At 65.1% G+C, this 18,140-nt stretch overlaps 6 protein-coding genes across 6 annotated transcripts in view; 3 read left to right on the forward strand and 3 right to left on the reverse strand.

Annotated features, from left to right (window-relative positions):
• The window catches only part of EMIHUDRAFT_215132 (hypothetical protein), a gene marked incomplete at both ends in the record, with an annotated part of 3,506 nt that extends 1,950 nt beyond the window's left edge, over positions 1–1,556 (reverse strand). Inside the window, 4 exons of the mRNA XM_005763249.1 lie at positions 130–339; positions 587–976; positions 1,181–1,219; positions 1,551–1,556. Coding sequence (XP_005763306.1) covers positions 130–339; positions 587–976; positions 1,181–1,219; positions 1,551–1,556 — 645 coding nt within the window. The remainder of the gene's footprint in view (positions 1–129; positions 340–586; positions 977–1,180; positions 1,220–1,550) is intronic.
• A 77-nt stretch (positions 1,557–1,633) lies between these two features.
• On the forward strand, positions 1,634–5,244 carry EMIHUDRAFT_104970 (hypothetical protein; the record flags this gene model as incomplete). Its single annotated transcript, XM_005763250.1, has 6 exons — positions 1,634–2,065; positions 2,143–2,286; positions 2,902–2,973; positions 3,606–3,679; positions 3,848–3,950; positions 5,050–5,244. The coding sequence occupies 6 exons, from the start codon at positions 1,634–1,636 to the stop codon at positions 5,242–5,244; spliced, it is 1,020 nt and encodes a 339-aa protein (XP_005763307.1).
• Positions 5,245–6,397: 1,153 nt separating this feature from the next.
• Positions 6,398–7,815, forward strand: EMIHUDRAFT_215135 (hypothetical protein; the record flags this gene model as incomplete). Its single annotated transcript, XM_005763251.1, has 4 exons — positions 6,398–6,817; positions 7,005–7,182; positions 7,251–7,425; positions 7,521–7,815. The coding sequence occupies 4 exons, from the start codon at positions 6,398–6,400 to the stop codon at positions 7,813–7,815; spliced, it is 1,068 nt and encodes a 355-aa protein (XP_005763308.1).
• A 529-nt stretch (positions 7,816–8,344) lies between these two features.
• TYMK (thymidylate kinase) lies at positions 8,345–9,462 on the reverse strand (the record flags this gene model as incomplete). Its single annotated transcript, XM_005763252.1, has 2 exons — positions 8,345–8,662; positions 8,797–9,462. 2 exons carry the CDS (start codon positions 9,460–9,462, stop codon positions 8,345–8,347), a joined length of 984 nt encoding a protein of 327 aa, XP_005763309.1.
• Positions 9,463–16,194: 6,732 nt separating this feature from the next.
• Positions 16,195–16,654, reverse strand: EMIHUDRAFT_215140 (hypothetical protein; the record flags this gene model as incomplete). Its single annotated transcript, XM_005763253.1, has 2 exons — positions 16,195–16,210; positions 16,410–16,654. 2 exons carry the CDS (start codon positions 16,652–16,654, stop codon positions 16,195–16,197), a joined length of 261 nt encoding a protein of 86 aa, XP_005763310.1.
• Positions 16,655–16,764: 110 nt separating this feature from the next.
• The window catches only part of EMIHUDRAFT_452552 (hypothetical protein), a gene marked incomplete at its 3' end in the record, with an annotated part of 3,171 nt that continues 1,795 nt past the window's right edge, over positions 16,765–18,140 (forward strand). Inside the window, exons 1-3 of the mRNA XM_005763254.1 lie at positions 16,765–17,217; positions 17,493–17,537; positions 17,878–17,904. Of these exons, the coding sequence (XP_005763311.1) occupies positions 16,774–17,217; positions 17,493–17,537; positions 17,878–17,904 (516 nt within the window). The 5' untranslated portion in view covers positions 16,765–16,773. The remainder of the gene's footprint in view (positions 17,218–17,492; positions 17,538–17,877; positions 17,905–18,140) is intronic.

Raw genomic sequence — 18,140 nt, forward strand, 5'->3', positions numbered from 1 at the left:
ATCTCTGAGACGAGCGGGCTGGGGCCGCGCTAGACACTTCCTAGACACGTCCTAGACACTTCCCAGACTCTGAGACGAGTGGGCTGGGGCCGGCCTAGGGCCAGGGCCGTCGCACGCCTGGTGCGACACGAGCGAGGCGCAGAGCGCGGTGAGGCGGAGCGAGGTGCGCAACAGCAGCAGCGACTCGAGCCGCGCCGGCTCGCTCGCGCCGGCCGCCACCAGCCGCCACAGCCGGATCGAGCCGTCGGTCGAGGCCGACGAGAGGTGCGCGCCGCCGCCGCCGCAGGAGCGGAAGGTCGAGACGAGGCACTTGATGCGGGAGGCGTGCGCGGCGGCCGCCTGCGAGAGCCGCTCCCCCGAGCCTAGGAGGTGTCTCGGAGGTGTCTCGGAGGTGTCTCGGAGGTGTCCCTCGGAAGTGCATCTGCGAGAGCAGCTCCCCCGAGCCTGCGTCCCACAGCTCAATCGCCCCCGAGGCGCCCCCCGACGCGAGCACGTCCTCCGACGCGAACGCGGCGGCGGCGGGCGGCCGCTCGTGCTGCATCTCGACGGGGGCAGCGTCGCCTGTTCATCATGAATGACTCCTCACTGATGAGTGGACTGGCTGCTCGTGCAGCATCTCGGCAGCTTCTCCTCCGAGCGCGTGCAGCCGCAGCGCGCTGCCGGCGGCGGTGACGTACGCGTCGCCGCGCGGCGTCCAGAGCAGCACGCGCGTCGGCTGCGGCAGCGCCGACGTGTAGTTGCACTTGCCGGTCTGCAGGTTCCACAGCCGGAGCTTGCGGCCCGCGCAGACCGACAGGGCGAGCCGTCCGGAAGGGTGCACCGCGAGCGCCTCGATGGGCGCGGAGTGGCCCTTCATGCGCAGGAGGCACTCCCAGTCGCTCGTGCGCCAGATGCAGACGTCGCCGTCGCCGCCGCCGGAGAGGAGGTGCGTGCCGCCGTAAAAGGAGAGGGCCGAGACGGCGCCGCCGCCGCCCTCCTGCAGCAGGCTGCCGTGCGCGCGCCGCTTCCGCAGGTTGTAGACGCCGAGCGTGTTGTCGGTCGAGCCGGTCACCAGGTGGTCGGCCGCCGCCGCCGCCGCGCGGATGCAGCCGTCGTGCGCCTTGAAGGCGAAGAGCGGCGTGGCGGCGGCGGGCGCGGCGGCGGAGGAGCCGAGCGAGGAGGCTGCGATCGAGAAGCCGACGAGCTGGCCCTCGTACGAGCCGGCGACGAGGACGATCTCCTGGTGCGAGCCTCTCGAAGCGGCGGCCATGTCTTGAGGCAGTCCAGGGCGGGAGAGGACCGGGAGAGGCGCGAGGACGCTGGAGGCGGTGGCGGAATTTCTTTTCCAGAGATCTGCGGGGGGGGGAGGGGAGGGGGAGGGGGGGGTTCCGCGGGATTACGGAGTTAAAGGGTGGTCTTGCGAGCCAGTTCAGTCTCAACCACACGCCCCCCGCGCCTTTACTCCACCAAGTCAAGGTAAAAAGATCTTATCAGCCAGGCGGGCAGGCGGGCGCTGGGGAATCAAACAAAAAGAAAACGAACCAACAATATACCTAAAACGCCGGCAACACAGCCATCGAAGCTGCACAACGACGCCGCCGAGCCCACGCCGACGAACGCCGCGGCTCCCAGCTCGAACGCCGCGCGCCGCGATATGCGCCGCCTGCCCGTGCTCGATCTCGCGCTCTGGCGCTCCGCTCCGGCCGACTTTGCCTCGCAGCTGCGGCACGCGTGCCACCACCACGGCTTCTTCCAGCTCCGGCACCGCGTGCCGTCCGGCGTGGTCGAGCGCGCGGTCGCCGAGGCGCGCGAGTTCTTTGCGCGCGGCGCAGAGCACAAGCGCGCCATCGACTACAGCCAGAGCCCGGCATTCCGCGGCTACATGGCGGTCGGGGTCGAGAACACCGCCGGCCGGTGTGACCATCGGGAGCAGCTCGAGATCGCCGCCGAGGGCGCGCCGCCGCCGCCCGCGGCGTGGCCGCCGTACACGCGACTGAGAGGCCCCAACCAGTGGCCGGCGAGCCAGCCCGGGCTGCGCGTCGCCATCGACGACTACACTGGCCACATGCTGCGCATGTCTGCCGAGGTGAGAGGGGGAGGTAGGGCGAGATCTGGGGAGATACGGGGAGATCACGCCACACATGCTGCGCGTGTACTGCCGAGGTGACGTGCGCGCTCTGCGCGGCGCTGCGCCTGCCGTCGCGGGCAGTCGAGCCCTACTTTTCGCCGGCGCCGCACTGGCAGCTGAAGCTGGCCGCGTACCCGCCGGCGGCCGGCGTGTGCCACACCTCCAGAGTACCGAACCCGGTGTGGGTTCAGTCCTGTGGGTGGTGTGGTAGGCGCCGGCCGCCGCCGCGGCAGGGAGGGAGGGCGGTGCCGGCGAGAGGCCCGTCGGTGTCGGTGCGCACACGGATTCGGGCGAGATGTAGCCGAGATATGGCCCGAGATGTAGCCGAGATATGGCCCGAGATGTAGCCGAGATGTAGACCGAGATACGGCCCGAGAGGTAGACCGAGAGATGTGCACGCCACGGCGTCCAGCAGCCCTCGGCCGTCGCCGCCACGAGAGTCTCCCCACACCTCCCCAGATCTCCCCACACCTCCCCACACCTCCCCACACCTCCCCACACCTCCCCACACCTCCCCACACCTCCCCACACCTCCCCACACCTCCCCACACCTCCCCACATCTGCCCGCAGGCTGGCTCACCGCCCTCCTGCAGGACGAGGCGGGCGGGCTGCAGGCACAACCGCAGTCCTAAGCAATGGTGGGGGTGGGGGTGGGGGTGGTGGTGGGGAGATATGGGGGAGATATGGGGAGATGATGACCGCTTGTGTGCGTGCGAGGCCTTCACGCAAGGGGAGATATGCGGGAGATATGGGGGAGATATGGGGAGATGATGACCGCTTGTGTGCGTGCCAGGCCTTCACGCAGGGCGAGTGGGCGGACGTGCCGCCGCTGGGGCTCGAGTACTTGGTGATGAACTTGGGCGAGGTGGCCGAGGTCGCGAGCGGAGGCGACTTGAGATATGGGGAGATATGGGGAGATATGGGGAGATATGAGGAGATATGGGGTGGTGGCCGAGGTCGCGAGCGGAGGCGATTTGAGATATGGGGAGATATGGGGAGATATGGGGAGATATGGGGAGATATGGGGGAGGTGGCCGAGGTCGCGAGCGGAGGCGACTTGAGATATGGGGAGATATGGGGAGATATGAGGAGATATGGGGAGATATGAGGAGATATGGGGAGATATGAGGAGATATGGGGAGGTGGCCGAGGTCGCGAGCGGAGGCGACTTGCTCGCGAAATCTCTCCGTCTCTCCCCACCTCTCCCCATCTCTCCCCACATCTCCCCACATCTCCCCACATCTCCCCACATCTCCCTAGGCTACTTGCTCGCGACGCCGCACCGCGTCTTGGCGACGGCCGCGCCGCGCCTCTCCGTCCCCTTCTTCTACAACCCCGCGCTCGAGGCGATCTCCTCACATCTCCTCACATCTCCTCATATCTCCCCATATCTCCCAACCCCGCGCTCGAGGCGATCGATGGAGTGTTGCATCGACGGGTGAGCGACTGAATGCAGTGAGTCACTGAGCTGCAGCCCCGATCTCCCCCGATCTCCAGGCGGTGGTTGAGCCTCTCCCGCTGCCGGCCGAGCTCTGCTGGGAGCGCGACGCCGCGCAGCGGCGGCTTCTCCGGTAAGACCTCGATGCTCTGACGAGGGCCGTGTTCGGTTCTGTAGGAGCGCGACGCAGCCTACGACGCCGAGCGGCACTGGAGGCGGCCGCCCCAAGCCAACGTCTCGGCCAGTCCTGGAAAAGTCTCGGAAAAGTCTCGGCGAGGCCCGGCCACATTCTCTGCCGCAGGCGGCCGTCCAACGCGATGCTGCGGCAGTACGGCGCCAACGCGCTCAAGAGCCTCGCGCGCTCGCACCCGGCTGTCTTCGCGGCTCACCACCCCGACTTGCAGGTGGACGAAGGCGGACTAGTTACTGCAAAATGCTCTCCCTGGCTCCCAGCTTAGCTCGCTTAATTGCACAAACAGCGCGTCCTGCGGGCGCCTCCGCCGCGCAGTGTGATTGTACTTGTCACTTGTGTCCGTGTCACGTTGCACACCAGATCTGTGCCGCGTGCGGCGGTGGGCGCATCGGTTATCTATCACAGTGTGCATGGCATGTGCATGGTTTGCAGCAGCCGCGGACCTTTTGGGTTGTTTGGTTGGCGAGGGGCAGCAGCGTTCAAACGACCGTGTGTGTTGTGTATGTATGGCATGTGTCGCAGCGTCTGTATGCAGTTTATGCGGTGAGTGGGCATGGAATTGTGCATGCACATCCACATGTGCATTCTTCACAGCACAGAAGGCACCCACGGCCTGCCTTGCACACGCACAGCGGGGGCTCCCCCCGCCGGCGCAGCCATCCCAGCTCTCCGCCGGGCCTCACCCGTGCGTCGCGCGCCCAGGGGGTAGCTCTAAGGTAAGGTAAGGTAAACGTCTCCACACACACAAAGTGGTGGGGCAAGGGGGGGCGACCCTCGCATCTCCACGCCCGGACACGGGCAGGGTCCAGAGGGAGCCCCACGGCATTCAAAGTGCAAGCACCGGCCCGGTGCCGTGGGTGAGCAACCTGCACCCCACTCCCTCCCTCCTAGACACAGGACCCACACACAACCCCCACAGGTGGACGACTACGTGTTCAGAAACACCAAGCAGCGAGGCGAGGGTGAAGGGGTAGGTCTACCCGACAGCCCGACAGCACACAGTGGCCTGACAGCAGCGCTGACAGCCCGACAGCAGCACAGACCGTACACAGACCCCGTAGAGCCTCTTTCTTGTGCCCCATGAGGGTATAACAAAATTACATGCAAAGACATGCACATGTGCATGCACATGTGAGTGTGGTCCATGACCATGTAGTCATGGGATGGTCACGGGTCTCTCTCTCAACCCTCCCGCCCCACCTCTGCGGACCTCTCTCTAGCACCGGCGCGGCTGTGCTACTACAAATGAAGCTACCAGCTAGCCTTCTGGGGCCCTACAGTCATATGTCTCTTCATCATTGACTGAGCAGGCGTACCGCCTCTCCGAGCTGCCGCGCGCGCTCGACGAGGCCGAGGCGCGCGCCGCGTCGGGCGTGCGCGGGACGCGGTGGCCGTTCTGCGGCGCGCTGCTTTTCCCCGGCCACGCCGTGCCGTCGACGCAGCCGCCGGGGCCCGGCTGGGACCGGCACCGCTGCCGCTCGCAGACGACGGGGCAGGACTACTAGGAACTGTCTAGGAACCTTCTAGGAACCTTCTAGGCACCGCTCGCGGACGACGGGGCAGGAGTACTAGGAACTGTCTACGGCCCACCCGCACTTCTCCTCCATCGGATGTGTCCGGTAGGGGCAGTACGTCTTGCACTCGGCGAGGGCCGTTGGGAGGTAGACGGCGAGGAGACTGAGTGCCCGGAGCGGCGACATGTGTGCGACGTAGGTCAGGACTCGGGTTGCTCCCAGCCACGTACTTGCGAATGGTGAACCGTACTAGTAAAAGTTTGTCAAGTTGGCATAGGATCTGCCTGGGATTCCGCTGAAATGTTTCTCGGTAAGTGATCCCGTACGATTTCCCCAATTTCTTCGCCACAATGTTATTACTTGCTTATCGGACTACCGCCTCCGGCGCAGGCCCCCCCCTCCGTTTTTTACTTGCTTATCGGACTACCGCCTCCGGCGCAGGCCCCCCCCTCCGTTTTTTACTTGCTTATCGGACACCGCCTCCGGGGGCTCCGGCGCAGGCCCCCCCCTCCGTTTTTTACTTGCTTATCGGACCACCGCCTCCGGCCCAGGCGGTGAGCCTTCTTTTCTAGACCGCTAGGATTGAGAGCAGCCTCGCTCTCAATCCTAGAAGTCGAAGGATTGTGAGCAGCACCCCTCGCAATCGTAGCATCTCTGTACGATTGCTAGCACCTACGCTCGCATTCCTACATCTTCTAGGACTAAGAGCAGCTCCGCTCCCAAGGTGACTGGTAGGGCTTGCTGACCCGCTATGAAACAAGAAAGCGGAAAGCGGGAAAAGAGAAAGAAAACCCCGTGGACAGTCGACACAGTGTGTCCCCCACCATTGCACCACGAGCAATCCTTGGAAACATGGAACAGCCACAGGGAGGGAGGGGGCACAGCCACAGGGGAACGGGAGGGAAGAAAGCTGAAAGCAAAGAGGACCTTCGCGTATTTTCGCTCGTGTTGTAGCCTGGCGTTTGTGCCCCGTTTGTGCCGCGTCCCGTGCCCAAGGTCATTTTACTCTTTCGCACAGGAGCGATTCGCGACACCGTGAACGCCGAAATCTTCGAACAACCAACGGAGACTCCGAGACTCTAGGATCGTTGCGCGCCGCCGCCGTGACGCACCGCACATCGATGCAGGAGCAGAGAAGACGGAGATGACGGCTGAGAGGAAGCTGCTCACTGACCGTGCTGGCGTGGCCATGCAGCTTGCGCTGTTGCTCCTCGCCATCTCGCTCGCCGCGGCCACTGCCAACGCCCGAAATTCAAAACCAGGGGGAGATGGGCTCTCGACCTCGTGTCGGAGTATGGTGGACTCATCTGCTGTCGATGCGCCCGCGCGCTCGAGCGAGGGGCGAGAGCCCGGATGCTCGGCACGGCTCGGAGCCGCGCTCTCTGTCGGCCCTCTGCAGGACATTGGTACTGCGGCGGTGAGCGCCATCCACGAGGCGGTTCGCATGCATGGCATGGTGGTATTTAAAAACCAGGCCCTCTCCCGCGCCGAGCAAGTCGCTCTCACCGATGTGCTGGGCGAGACCATCATCCTGCCGCGGTCGTTTGAGGGGCAGGACACAAACGTAGATGCCACAGACCTATCTCCACGTGCATCTTAAACGCGGCCTGCTGCACGGAAGCGAATGGTTCTCGCTCGCGCAGCGATGCAGCGCTCCCTTGACGCAGCCTAAATTCCCGGTGCTATCACGGCCTCCAACTCAGCCGGTGCATCTCGCCTCACCGCCCGCGCCTCCCCCCTACGCCTTGCAGGACCCAGAACCAGGCCACCCGGCCATTCAGCGCGTTTCTACCCACTGGGCCAACGGAACGTGGAAAGGCAGGCACCACTCCTTTGGAGCGTACTGGCACTCCGACGGCGACTTCTGGCAGCCGCCCCTTCATAACGTGCTCTCAATTCTGTACGCGGTCACAGTGCCCCCCTCCGGAGGTGCACTGACACACTGACTGATTTGGCTGCCTGACGGACTAGATCCTAGCCTTGCGGCCTCGCGCTAGGCGAGACGGGCTTCGCAGACCTGCGCGAGGCGCGCGCTGCGCTCGCGACCCCGCTGGCCGCGCGTGCCGCCAACGCGTCCATCACTGCCTCGGTGAGAGACATAAATGACTTCGCCGGAGGCGACGAGGACGACCTGGCGAGGTTTCCGGTGGCGGAGCACAAGATTCTCAACCGGTGCCGAGTCTCACCTCGCACCCTACCTCCCCTGCCTCCCTGCCCTTGCCACACGACTCCCACCGTCTTTCCTGGCCTCCTCCCCTGGCTTGCAGACACCTCGACGGCGGTTCGCTCCTCTACGTGGGCTCTCCGAGCGCTAAGGTGGTGGGCGCCGAGGGCGAGGGTGGCGAGCTGCTCGCGGCGCTCATGGATCACGCCGCCAGTCCCCCCTTCACCCACTACCATGCCTGGGACGCGGGCGACGTGGTCGTGTGGGACAATACTCAGACTCTGCACCGCAGCTTCCCGTTCGACAACGACGGCAGCTCGCGGCGCGAGCTTTACCGCACTCAGGCCCGTGTGCGGCTTGGACGCGGGCAGGGCTGGCCAAGGAGAGACGAGCTCTGATCTGGAAGGTACACTTTGCTACTTGTCGGGCTAGCGTGACTCCCGACTCCCGTGTGGACAATTGGCAGTCAATTCACACGCATCTCGCTGGTCAGCTCAATCCAGTCTCCCTCGCGTGGGTGCGGCCGCGGGTCGCGGTGCACGGAGATGGCGAGAGGGGACAGGGGAGGGACGGCACGTCGACGCGTCAACGCCGGTCTGAGCTTCGGTGGGGGTGTCGCGCGTTGCGTGGCGGGTCGCGCGGTGCTGCGCGCCGCGTCCCTGCGACGAACCGACGTGCGCGAGATCTGGCCTCTGGGAGAGCCGGCTCTCGGGCTCGCTGCGACTGCGTCACTGCGTGTGTGGTCACGTGTGAGTAGTGAGAGAGCGACTCACAGTAGATGCGCGTCGAAAAATGCTAGTAACTTCAAACAGTGCAACTTGGCCCCGCGTTCGGAGACCCCACAGGCGCCACGCCGCGAGGCACGCCGCCGCTTGACGCCGCCAAACCCGCGCCAGAGACGAGAGAGCGAGGGGCAGCCCGCGCGTCCTATGCGTCCTTGCGGTTGACGAACTCGGCCTCGAGCGACGCGAAGAGCATGTCGTTGAGCTTCTCCTTGCTGATCCGGCTCCCGTCCTCGGCGAGGCACGGCAGCCGCTTCCAGTGCTCAAAGTGGTGCGAGCACCAGAGGTATGTCTCGCGGACGCCGTTCTTGTACTCGGCGCCGGCCGTCTCGTGCATGTCGAGCGCGGCGCGTGTGCCGTCCGAGCTCAGCGAAGCGAGCGCGTCGCGCGGCGGCAGGTCGAGGTAGGTGACGCGGTGCGCGCGGGGAATGGCCAGCCACTCGTGCTCAAAGGTGGCGAGCGCCTAATCTCGGGTGATCTCGGGTGATCTCGGGTGATCTCGGCTAGCCAGCAGCCCCTCGTGGCGAGCGCCTCGATGAGCGCGGGCCGCTCGCCGGCGGGGAGCTTGGAGGCCTGGTGCCCAAAGTTGGCCTCCACGTACCGGTCCAAGATCACATTGTCCCCGCGGCGCAGCCAGTGCGTGAGCAGCGGCGTCACGTCGAACCGGTTCTGCGAGTAGAGCGAGGCGAAGAGCAGCGGGTTGACAGCCTTGATGCCGCCCTTGGCGCCCGAGAGGAGGGTGCGGATGAGGCGGCCGTGCATCGCCGCGTCGTGCGGGAAGTCGATGCTCGAGACGGGGTAGCCCAGCCCCTCCAGCCGCGCACGCAGCATCGCCGTCTGCGTCTGCTTTCCCGCGCCGTCGCCACCCTCGACGACGAAGATGCGGCCGGGCTGGGCGGGCGGCGTGAGGAAGCGCTCCACCGCGAGCGCCGCCTCTGCCGCGCCCGCGTACACCGAGCATGTCAGCAGCGGATGCTCCAGAGCCTCGATTGCGGGCAGCTCGGACGCGCCCGCGCGGCGCAGGCAGAGCACGGGGATGCGGCGGGTGTGCAGCGCATACACCACCTCCGCGCCGACCGTGGCGTCGCACCCGCTCAGGTCGGCGACGAGCGCTTCGCACCCGTCCAGCGACGAGACCCAGTCGGCACCACCGCCCGCGACGACAGGGGAGAAGCGCTCAATCGATTGGCGCAGCGGCTCGGGCTCGGCGGCCGGCTTGGCAAAGTAAATGGGCGTGTAGAGCGTGGCGGCAGCGGGGTGCATCGGGTGAGCGCAAGCAGGGCACCACACCAAGCGGACCTCGCCAAAGGCTCGTGCTTACGCGGTCCAACGATGGGACCTCTCCCGCTTTCCGTGGAGACAAAAGAATTCTCCGGTGCGAGGGTGTGCGGCGGGTGTGCGGGATGTCTGTGGGACCGAGAGAGCGATGTGCTTGTGTCCGCCTTGCGTTTGTTTGCATAACATCGAAGGCTAGCTCAGAAAGAATTTTACAAGCGCACAGCTGCAGAAAAAGAAAGAAAGAAAACGGACAACCCAAGGGAGGGAGGGGAAAAGAAAGAAAGAAAGAAAAAAGAAAACAGACAACCCAAGGGAGGGATGGGAGGACGGCACGCCGCCACCACACAGGGATTTTAAGGAGAGGTGTGTGGTGCGCTAGCCGTCGCCCGCCCTAGGGAGTCTGCCTCTTCCTATCTCTCTTCGCAGTCTCTCGCCGCTTCTCGCTGCAACCTTCATGCAGAAACCGTTACGCTGATGTAGTTTCTTCCTTTTCTGTACCGCGCGCGCGCCGCGATCCCTAAATTCTGTTGCTTCGCCGCGAGCGAGTTAGCTGCTCGCACCGTCTGCTCGCATCTCCATGCTGCCCACGAGGTCTGAAGACGTGCTCAAGCTCATCGACAGGCAGTATGGAGTGGCTGATCAGCGGGCGTACCACAACGCGCTCTGGCTGAAAACCACAGAGGGCAGCGAAGCGTCGGTACAGAAGTTCAAGGGCAAAAAATACCGCGTTCTGCTGCGCAATGCGATGGGCGGGCGCAATGGCAAGCTGGAATCGATCAAGGGGTTTGGCGAGATGGCTAGCCTTCTCGACGCCGGAGAGCAGCCCCTCAATCAGCACCCAGCGCTGCTCTTCCACACGAGTGGTGCGGAATGGGCGCCGAAGACCCAGGCGGGGCTTAATGATTTCATCGCAGTGATCCGTCACAACCCTGCCATGCGCCGACTATACGAGCTGGCTGAGGCCGGCACCTTCAAGTCTGCTGCAGGCGCGGTGACAGAGGCGGAGGCACTGCAGAGGCTCGCGGCGCAGGCGCCAGCGGGCTCTGGAGCACCCCAGCCGTCGCCTGCGCCTGCGCCTGCGCCTGCGCCTGCGCCTGGGCCTGCGCCTGCGCCTGCGCCTGCGCCTGCGCCTGCGCCTGCGGCTGCGGCTGCGGCTGCAGCTGCTCCGGAGACACAGCCGCCACAGCCGCTACAGCCACCAAAGCCGCAGCCGCAGCCGTGGCCGCAGCCCCAGCAGCCCCATCCCCCGCAGCAGCATCCCATCCGCAGCCCGCCGCCGCAGCCGCCTCCGCCGCAGCCTCTGCTGCCAGAATCGCCTTCTTCTGTCTTGGACGAGGGGCCCGTGGACGATCTGTATTATTGCGCTCCGAACCCCGCTTCGGACGACGGCAGCCAGGTGGAGGGCGTCCTTGGAGCCTCGCCAACGTCTCCAGCCCCGGGCGGTGAGATTTCTTCTGGGTCCGAGGCGGTGCTAGTGGGGCTGACAGGCATGATCCACCTCAACGGGACTCGGGTCGTGGTCAGGCACTTCGTCACCGAGGGTGAAGGGGCGGGGCGGTACGTGGTCAAGGTTGCTGGACAGAAACCTCTCGCGATCCGCCGCGAGAACCTGCAGATAGCTACTCCAGCCGCCGCCGCCGCCACTTCCGCAACCGCCGCCACCGCTTCCGCAGCTGCCGCCTCTCCGCACGCCTCCGATGAGCGGCTCGCAAAGTGGAACTCGGTCGAGCGTGCAAGGCGACACATTGGGCGGCGAGTGAATGTCTACTGGGACTTTGAGAAGCAGTGGTTCTCAGGAGAGATATCAGAAGTCGCCAAAAGTGTCAGCGAGATAACGGGAGGGGTGCGTGCCCACGTTCGGTATGATGACGGCGAGTCAAGGTGGGAAAAGCTCTGGGAGATGGACTATGACTTGCTGGGAGTTTCGGGTGCTGGCCCGTCGGGAGCGGTCAAGACGGAGGTGATCGTCAAGCAGGAGGAGGACGAGGGCGGCAAGCGGCGATCTGGGCGTGTCGCGGGTAAATTGACTGCGGCACGCGTAGACACGGCGACGAGCACAAAGGCGCTGGATGCAGCGAGCAGGCTTGTACTTGTAGAGCTTCACTGTGGCACGGCGCGCCTGTCCCGCGCCGCCCATGTCAACCACGGCTGCATCGTAAAGATGCTCGACATCAAGAACGTCGTGGAGTGGGACGACCAGTTCAAGCAGGGCGACTGGGTGACCTTCGAGAAAATGGACATCGACAAAATGATGGAGGTTGGGGAGGATCGTGTGCTGATGGACCTGTTGAGAGGTGCACACATCTTGTGGGTCGCTCCGCCGTGCACGCGCATGAGCAATCAGACAGCGGGGGAGGAGCAGCGCAGCGAAGCACGCCCCACAGGGCATGGGGGAGAGGGAATGACGCCGCAGGGCCGGGCGTCGGACAAGCACGTGAAGAGAGTTCTCAAGATCCTCAACACCGCCCGGGCGGTTGCGCCGTGGATCAAGATAGTCATGGAAAACCCTGCAGACGCCGGCATGGAGCGGCTCGAGTTTGTGCAACAGGTGGCCGAGAACTTGAACCTGACTGCTGTGCACGTCAACTACTGCGCCAAGTCGGATGCCTACCCGTGGAAGAAGACCGTCCTCTACACCAATAGCAAGTCGATCATCGAGCTGTACAACAAGGGCCAAATGCTGTGCAAGCACCCGCCCACGTTCAAGCATGTCGAGTGCTCCAAGAACCCGGTTGAGGCGGCTTCGTACAAACCGCTCTGGGCTGCAGAGTGGGCCGATCTTCTAGTGCAAGATGCGAAGAAGGCTCGCGCGGACAGCGCGTTTCAGCATGCGCCACCTGAGAAGCGACAGAAGGTGGGCTTTGATGAAGGTGTGGCGGTGGTGAAGTTGGAGGAGTAGCGCTACTCTCTCACTCTGGTCTGTGTTACGGCTGTCCTATAGCACTCTTGGGGAGCGTCTTCTTTCTTGGATCTTGCAGGGCACAGAGGCACCACACAAAAAAAAGACTGACCAATATTACACACATGGTACACGACACATACGTTCTGACATCTGAGCGTGACGCACGTCGTGTCTCGTGAGCATTCTCCTCGCTCACCACACACCCTCGACGAAGACACCCTTCAAAAGTAGAGCCCGGACAGGATCGCGTTGATGCCGACCACCCACATCTCCTTGGCCTCGGCCGTCGGCGCCATCAGAGTCAGCGTGCGCGACTCGAGCGTCACCTGAGGGAAAGGTGAGGGAAGGGAAGGGAAACCCGCACCGCTGCTGTAGTGTGGGGCGGGGGTGGGCTGTCCCCGCATACAAGAGGCATTGAAGGTGCAAAAGGCTGAGCTCCTCTCGCAGGGGGAGCCCCGCCGAACGATTCACACACTGCCTCTGCCCCGAGTCATCTCGGCTGATCTCGCTCGATCTCGGGTCGTTCTCAGGAGAGAGCGCGCCCAGAGAGTCACACTGCTCCGAGAGGCAGAGGCCGGCCTCCGAGCCGACGCCCCCGCCCTCCGCCCCTCCCCCTCCGCCGCCCGCTCCGCCGCCCTCGCCCGCCGCCGCGTCCCAGCGCGAGGGGCCGAACCGCGCCAGCAGCTGCGCCGCGCCCTCCTTCGGCGCGACTGCGGCGCACGTCTGACCGGGACCGCGGCCTACGAGGGAAGGAGCGCGCCTCCGCCCTCTGCCTGAGAGGCGGGTCGACTGTGCGCTGCCTCGTCACCTCTCGTCACATCTCGTCTCCTCTCGTCACCTCTCGTCACCTCTCGCCACCTCTCGTCGCCTCTCGTCGCCTCTCGTCGCATCTCTCGCGCACCGGAGGGGCACGCCCCCCGAAGCACCGGCAGCCGCCTGCTGAGCGCCTCCTCGCTCTCGAACACGACGTCGAGACGCGGCGTGTCGAGCCGGCTGGTGGCCGAGGTGGTGGCCAAGGTGGTGGCGGCGCCGCCCGGCGGCGGGGCGGCTCCGCTGAGGTGCCGGTTGACGCACGCGGCGGGGAGGCGATTCGGCTTTGGCGTCGAGTAGCCGGCAGCAAAGATGTGACAGCGAGGAGTCGCCCAGGAGAGCTGTGCGTCTGGCTGCTGCCGCTGGGTCTTCTTTCAGCCGAGAGGCAGGCTTGCAGCTCACTCACGATTCCCCTCTCACTGGCCCGGCGCCCACGCCTCGATCTTCTTGGGCAGCGGCTGGTTCGACAGGTCCTCTCCGTGGCCTAGGCAGCCGAGGTCGCCCCTGCCCCAGGTGAAGACAGCGCCATCTGCGGTGGTGGCGAGGCTGTGGCTGGCTCCAGCCGACACGGCGACGATGCGCTGGCCAGCCAATGCCTCGATCTTCTTCGGCAGCGGCCGGTCCCATAGGTCGTTGCCGTGGCCCAAGCGGCCTTGGGCTCTACCGCCCCAGCTCCAGAGGGCGCCGTCGGCAGTGAGGGCGAGGCTGTGGCTGGCTCCAGCCGAGACAGCCACAACGCCAGCCAAAGCCTCGATCTTCTTGGGCAGCAGCTGGTCCTGCGTGTCACCGTGGCCCAGCTTGCCACCGGTTCCACCGCCCCAGCTCCAGACGGCGCCGTCGGCGGTGATGGCGATGCTGTGGAACGCTCCAGCCGACACGGCGACGACGCGCTGGCCAGCAAAGGCCTCGACCTTCTTGGGCAGCAGCTGGTTCTGCTCGTCGCCGTGGCCCAGCATGCCAAAGACTCCACCGCCCCAGCTCCACACGGCACCGTCGGCGGTGAGGGCGAGGCCGTGCTGGTAACCAGCCAACACAGCGACGACGCGCTGGTCAGCAAAGGCCTCGACCTTCTTCGGCAGCAGCTGGACCTGCTGGTCGCCGTGGCCCAGCTGGCCATCGCCTCCCCAGCCCCAGCTCCAGACGGCGCCGCTGCTGGTGAGGGCGAGGCTGTACCCGCCTCCAGCCGACACAGCGACGACGCGCTGTCCAGCAAAGGCCTCGATCTTCATTGGCAGCAGCTGGTTCTGCGTGTTGCCGTGGCCCAGCTGGCCCCAGGCTCCATAGCCCCAGTTCCAAACGGCTCCGTCGGCGGTGAGGGTCAAACTGTGGAGAGGCCCAGTCGACACGCTCACGGCGCGCTCAACCATCGACGGGAGGCGGGTCGGCGTATTGAGCTGCGTCACACCCTCGCCGTGGCCGAGCAGTCCCCGCAGCCAGCCCTCAGCCGTCCCGCACGACGAGAGCCGCCCCTCGCCGTCGATGAAGAGGCTGTGCTGACGGCCTCCCGCCGCCTTCACCGGCGGGTTGGACTCGCACAGCAGCGCCGAATAGCACAGCCATCGTACGGCGCAGCCCTCGCCCTCTGGCTGCGCCGGCAGCTCGAAGCCGCGCTCTTGCACCCACAAGCGGATGCCCTCCAGCGCAAGTGAGGCGTGGAAGAGCAGCGAGACGGCAGCGACGCGAGCGATGTCGGCGGGGTCGCAGCGGGAGAGGGCGCGCACGAGGAGCTCCGTGGGGAGGTCGAGGAGGCGGGTATGAGGCGGCGTGCCTGGCGAGGGGGCGGCGGCAGCGCGCAGCCGCGAGGCGACAAGAAAAAGAATTCTAAGACACAAGCCTCTCTCACAGCACACTGGCACGACAAGGGCGCAGACTGGCGCGGACTGGCACACACACAGGCTCACCACCGGAGCCAAACGCCGCCCACATCATCGCAAGCCCTGTCAGCAGTCCTCCTCCAGAATCGCAGAATGTACTTAAGAGCTAGATAACGGACAGAAGAGAGAGCTCTCACGCCGCGCGTAGGGCCCCTAGGGGCCTAGAGAACACAACCCCCTCTCCCTTCTCTGCCAGTTAGCTAAAACTGGCCGCATCAGTTTTTTCTTTTTTCTACGAATAAAAAACACAGTGGTGTGTACATGTCGGCTGTCGCGGAATCGCTTGTCGGTTGGCTGGCCGGCGCGCCATCGCTGTGTCGGCTGGATGCTGGCATAACCTCGCCATCACCGCCGACCACTCTGTCTGGAGCCCCACCGCCGCCGACCACTCTGTCATGCCCCATCCCTGTCGCTTCTTCCTCTGTCGCGTCGCTCTCCTCTGGAACGTTCTGCGATGGCGGCCGCCGCCGCCTGCCGCTCCCTTGCTCTCGCTGCTTCTCTCGCCTTTCGTCGCAAGAGAGCTTGGGAGTGTATCGCCGCGTCCTTGGAGCACTTGGAGTGCGGTGTCATAAGCCTCAGAAAGGAAGAAAGAAAACAGACAACCCAAGGGAGGGATGGGAGGACGGCACGCCGCCACCACACAGGGATTTTAAGGAGAGGAGTGTGGTGCTAGCCCTCGCCCACCCTAACCCTTGGTCGTCTGCCTCTTTCTATCTCCCTTCGCAGTCCCTCGCCGATTCTCATCATTGATTGATTCATTATCTTACGTCCGTCCCGCCGCCAACAGCGCGGCCTGACTCCTCATCACCATACATTGATCAATCAATGTCAACATACATTGATGGGAAGGCGAAACACAGTCCGACCAACGAGCGGGACACCAACGCGGTATGGGTGGAGCAGATCACAGATCACGTCTGTCAACCTCTCACACGACCAGGTAGGTAGGTAGGTAGGTAGACCAGCGCATAGCGCCTCCGATGTATTTTCTTCTCATGAGGCCGGAGGAGTATGACGGCCTCTTCGACGGCCCATAAGGGGCCGTTGTCTGCTGTGCCTTTTGTGGTGCTAGTTCGTGCCAGTCTGCTGTGAGAGGGGCTTGTATTCGTAGAATTCTTCTCCTAACAAGGGTTATATCCTCGGGTCCCTAGATAACGGCGCCGGGCAGACATCGCGAGAAAAAGAATTTTCGCGGTAAGCGTCCTGGGCGGCGATGTCGGATGAGAGCGTGCGTGGAGTCGTGTCTGGTGTTTGTTAGCTCCGAGTAGAGGGGGCGTTCCACAGTCGACATACACTTATCGCAGCATGGTGGTTTGGGCGCGGCGGCGGGCGCGGCGGCGGCGCACGTGCCCGCTCGCTCGCGCTCCGCGCGCTCCAGCTCCCGTGTGTACTCGGACTTCAAGTTGATCTGCCCGTCGAGGCTGCCGTCGATGTGCATGGTGAACCGGACGGTGGCCGCGTCGATGTGCTGGGCGTGTCCCATCAGCGAGCTGATGAAGGACGCCTCGCGCATCGTCAGCGGCTCGCCGCCCTTCATGCACCGCTCAGCATCGCGGAGGCGGCTAGCACTGTCGCGCTTGAATGCCGGCATTCAAGCGATCTCTGTTCCCCTGAGCAGTCGGTGACCACGCGCGGGTTTTTCTTTTAGCTCAAGTCATCGGCGGAAACACGAGCGCGCAAACGCCCGACTAGTGCACCAACACGGGACGGATGGGCCTTTTCCGGTCGTCATCCAGAGACAGCGGCAGTGACAGCAAGAGCAGCACCACGCGCGCCGGGGCGGCGACGCCAGGCCAAGTTACTCCCGCCACGTCGGGGCCGGCGACTCCCTCCACCAGCTCGGCAGACTCGGTCGTGGACAACGAGGCCTCGATGGCGGCCGTCGATTCCGAGATCCTCAGTTCTAGCAGTGCGAGGCTGCGCGCGGAGTGCGCGGCGCTCGGGTGGGAGGCGGGAGCGCTCGAGGTGCCCGCCGCCGGCCGCACACCCTTTGCCGACTTCCGGCAGCACGCGAAGCTCGCGTCGGGCGAGTTTTGCGACGTGAGCGCCGCGGTCTTTCGGGGGTCGGACGGCCTCACCTTCAGGGTGGGAGTCAAGGTGCTCAAGGCGGGGCGACAGGTGACCGAGATCGCCGTCTCGGACCTGCGGCGGGAGGCGGCCGCCCCAGCTCTCCCCACCTCTCCCCACCTCTCCCCACCTCTCCCCATCTCTCCTCAATCTCTCCCACCTCTCCCCAGCTCTCCCCATCTCTCCTCAATCTCTCCTCAATCTCTCCCCGATCTTTTCCCCACCTCTCCCCATCTCTCCTCAATTTCTCCCCACCTCTCCCCATCTCTCCCCACCTCTCGGGACCTCCGCTCCGCCCCGCTACCTCACCCGTGTACTGGACATGGACGCGTCCATGACATGTCCGAGCCGTGCTCCCCCAGGCCGCCGTCCTCGCCCGGCTGCGCCACCCGCACGTCGTCTGCCTGGTCGCCTTTGGAGAGCACCCGAACGGGATGCCCTTCTACGCGATGGCGCGAGATATGGGGAGATATGGCGCGAGATATGGGGAGAGATGGGGAGCACCCGAGCGGGATGCCCTTCTACGCGATGGCGCGAGATATGGGGAGATATGGCGCGAGATATGGGGAGATATGGAGAGCACCCGAGCGGGATGCCCTTCTACCGCGATGGCGCCGCCGCCTGACGCGACGCGACGGGAGACGGGGGGCGGCGGACGCGAGACTCCGTTTCTGAACAGGAGCTCTTCGAGGCGACGCTCATGTCATGCTGTGAACGGCGTCTCTTCACACCTGCAGCTGTGAACAGGAGCTCTTCGAGGCGACGCTCAGCGCGGTGCTGCCGCGCAAGCCCAAGGAGTCAAAGGCGCGCCAACCCCACCAACCCCCCGCCGACCCCGCCTCCCCTCTGCGCCTTTCCCCCCCCAGCCACTGCACCTCGCCCCCCCAGCCACTGCGCCTCGCCCCCCCAGCCACTGCGCCTCGGCCCCCCAGCCTCTGCACCTCGCCCCCCCAGCCACTGCGCCTCGCCCCCCCAGCCACTGCGCCTCGCCCCCCCAGCCTCTGCACCTC

The sequence above is a fragment of the Emiliania huxleyi genome (assembly GCF_000372725.1).
Source record: "Emiliania huxleyi CCMP1516 unplaced genomic scaffold EMIHUscaffold_64, whole genome shotgun sequence".
Taxonomy (NCBI): domain Eukaryota; phylum Haptophyta; order Isochrysidales; family Noelaerhabdaceae; genus Emiliania; species Emiliania huxleyi.